At 35.6% G+C, this 3,334-nt stretch overlaps 1 protein-coding gene across 1 annotated transcript; it reads right to left on the bottom strand.

The window, feature by feature from the left end:
- On the bottom strand, nt 1–3,089 carry LOC131603401 (constitutive photomorphogenesis protein 10). Its single transcript, XM_058875700.1, has 4 exons — nt 2,811–3,089; nt 2,651–2,724; nt 579–726; nt 1–274 (listed from the first exon to the last, which is right to left on the bottom strand). The coding sequence occupies exons 1-4, from the start codon at nt 2,995–2,997 to the stop codon at nt 177–179; spliced, it is 507 nt and encodes a 168-aa protein (XP_058731683.1). The 5' UTR covers nt 2,998–3,089; the 3' UTR covers nt 1–176.
- Between the last annotated feature and the right edge of the window lie 245 nt (nt 3,090–3,334).

The following is a 3,334-nucleotide window of genomic DNA, read 5'->3' as shown; positions in this document are numbered from 1 at the left end:
TTTACATAAATACTGGAACATGATATATAAGATGTAGAAAAACGTTAACGGCAAACTATACAACAAACTCTTTCCAATGCAATGAAATTCATATGATAATAAAGCACACATTAGAAAGATTGTAAAACTGCTAACATTATTCTGTCAAGCCAATCAATTGATTCTTATATAAATATTCACTTGGCGAATCGGACAGTCCACTCTGCAGCGATATCATCATGTTTTGCTCTGTCTCCCAAATATAAGTGAGCAATGCCAGGAACAACAGCATTATCTGCATCAACAATAGCAATTTTACATTTCCACAAACATAAATGGCTACTTGGAGACGGAGTATCGATTGATTGTAAGTGTTGGTATTACTAATACTACAGCTTGAAATCAGAAAATAAATCAATTAAATTCACGGTGTCAAAGGACATAATCATTAATTGGCATCCGGTTAAAGATGCTGCTTCATCAAACACAGGGAGGTAACAAACTAACAGTAAACCATCATCAACGAGAAGAAAAGATAAGACATATGAAAGCAGTTATTGAAAGTTGAAACAATTGAAGAAGAGACTAGACAAACTTACAAGGGTCGGGATTTGTCAAAATTGATCTAACTGCAAGTAGCACCTTAGAAATTGTTAGTGCTGGACTCCAACCATCCTTCAATATTCCAATACTAACTCGGCCATCAGGTTCTACATTACAGTGGTAAATGCGAGTTTTGAAGACTACCTGCAAGCTCAATTTAACAAGCCAATACAAAACAATTAATATGTTGCAGGAGGTTATAGAGGGACTATACTTGAAGAATTACAAAATAACGGAAAAATAACAGTGATTTGCTGAAAGAAGAAAAAAACGAGCATTTTATATAAATAGAAACAACCCATCTAATAAACTAAACTTGAAAAACAACAAAAAGTTCCCATTGACCCAGCCAGCACCTCCAAGATCTTGAGCAGATTCTCCTACACCCCTTTTGTAAAGAGCGGAGGACCCACTAACTCCCCTACCCCCTACGTTTTACAGCAATGACTGCTAAGATTTCTGGTGACAACTACCGGGTTCCCTCTGCTTCTCATCTGGTTCTACTGTGACGCAACCCATAAACTTGCAAGGGTGATGCTTCCCCAGCTATTTTGATATTTTCTAGTCATATAGAGATTATCCCTCTATCTACTATCACACTTTAGTGTATTGAGGTTGGCCGCTCCCCGCGGCTATCCTGTTAGAAACTGGTTTAGATGTGAAAAATACCAGTGTTAGAAACTGGTTTAGATATGAAAAATGCAAGTATTAGAAACTGGTTCTGGTATGATTAAACGCTGAGGAAATGCTACTGTTTATTGAATAAACACAGTATCCACTCTGGGAAGAACTTGCACAAAGGGAATTACATACAAGACAGCACTCTAACTGTCACGATTAAACAACCTCTAGGAATTAGAGAACCTACTTTCGCCTAACCCAGCCAACAGACAGAATACCCAATCCCCTCCCTTTTCCTTTCAGCCTATATTTATAACTCTTAACTTTCTTCAGCAGTTTCGGACTTCCTGCAGAAGTTAGATAGCAGTTACTGCAGACACGATATTTAATAATAATAATAATAATAATAATAATAATAATAATAATAAAATAATCTGCCTACTAGTAATACATAATTTCTGTCGCAGCACTAACTTGATTTATATGCTTTTTTTTAACATAAGTCCTGGTGATAGGAGGCCTATTACTAATATATCCAAGATTGACAACATAAATTCTTTTATGAAAAAGGGAAGGATGATGCAACCAAATTTAGGCATTTTCCAATAATCATGCTTGATATCCCTATACTCAATAAAAGAGGCGATGCATAGTTGAAGAATGGTCCACATCACCAATTTGCCTTCCCTAAGGAAACACTACCCGAGTATTGACGCAAGCCTGTAATGAAAACCTATCCCAGAAGACCTATGAGAAGAGAGATATAAGAGGTGATTTGGATGAAGAATGGCCTACATCACCAATATGGCTTCCTTGAGGGGACTTAACCCCAATCTAGATTTTAAGAGATATGACTCAAGCCCATGAGAAAAACCATCCCAAAAGACAAACCTATGAGGTGAAACTTGAAAGAGCACTCTCACTAACCACTCGGAATTGCATTCATTCTTGACCTTCCAGTTTCCTGGTTGTTCCTTTTCAGGTTGCGCTCTTGCTCAATTCAATCCCCTGAGGAGAGTCCATCCCAGAGGACTAGCCTATTGGGTGGGAGAGTCTTATGGCTTAAGTATCTGTTTAGTTTTTGTTTTTACTCGGCAATTTAGCTTCTATTTTTACTCATCAGAATACAGCAGTAAGTATTAACTTCATGAAATTTAACAGTCATGAACAAAACTACAGTTCCATTCCTTGCTAACACTTTCCCACAAGCAAATACAAACATCAAGTTGGGAAAAAAAGAAACATAAGCCAAAAAAAGTCATTACCTTTAGCTTACTACTAAATTAGGTAGTAGTTCAGTTGACAGACTTAACAAAACTAATTCACAATGATGTAACTTTTGCAAATACACACAACTCAAAAAAAAAAGTAAGCTTATATGAGAAAACAAACATACACAGAGAACAAAAGTGTACTTTGGAGGATGTAAGGTGACAAGTAACAATACCTGGGGAGGCATAAAAGGATAATCAGTTGGAAATATTATATCAAGGAAGAATATGCCACCTTGGTAAGGTGTACCTACAAAGAAAACCAGAGAAATTATTCAATAAATTCAATACTGAGTATAAAAGCTAGGGTTTAGGTTAAGGGTGAAGATGGTGAACCTGGGGTACCAATAATGGTGGCGATCCAATGATAGAGGTTATCACCCTTGGGACCAGCAGAGCAATGAAGAGGAGGGTCGTTGTTGAGTTCAACCATTTCCCTTTGAATTCTTTTTCCCGAAGCTGAAACTGAGGTCGTCGGTGCCCATGATGACGATGAACTTCTTCCTCCTCCACCTGAAATCATCGTCCCATAAACCCTATTCCCCAAAATCAATTCATATTTTCTTCAAACATAAAAAAGCTTTCCTCTTATGAAGTCAATAATGGTAACTTTGGATATGGTAAAAGGGTAAAAGCATAGTAACAAAATTCAGATAACATCCTTATGGCATTTTAGAGATTCTCGACCAAAACTCTAAAATAGTCCTTTAATTCAGATATGCTTATTCAAACTCACTATATCATATATATATATATATATATATATATATATATATATATATATATATATATATATATATATATATATATATATATATATATATATATATATATATATATATATATATATAGAAATTTTC

This window comes from Vicia villosa, linkage group LG5 (assembly GCF_029867415.1).
Source record: "Vicia villosa cultivar HV-30 ecotype Madison, WI linkage group LG5, Vvil1.0, whole genome shotgun sequence".
Lineage (NCBI taxonomy): Eukaryota > Viridiplantae > Streptophyta > Magnoliopsida > Fabales > Fabaceae > Vicia > Vicia villosa.
This window is presented reverse-complemented; position numbering and strand designations above follow the sequence as displayed.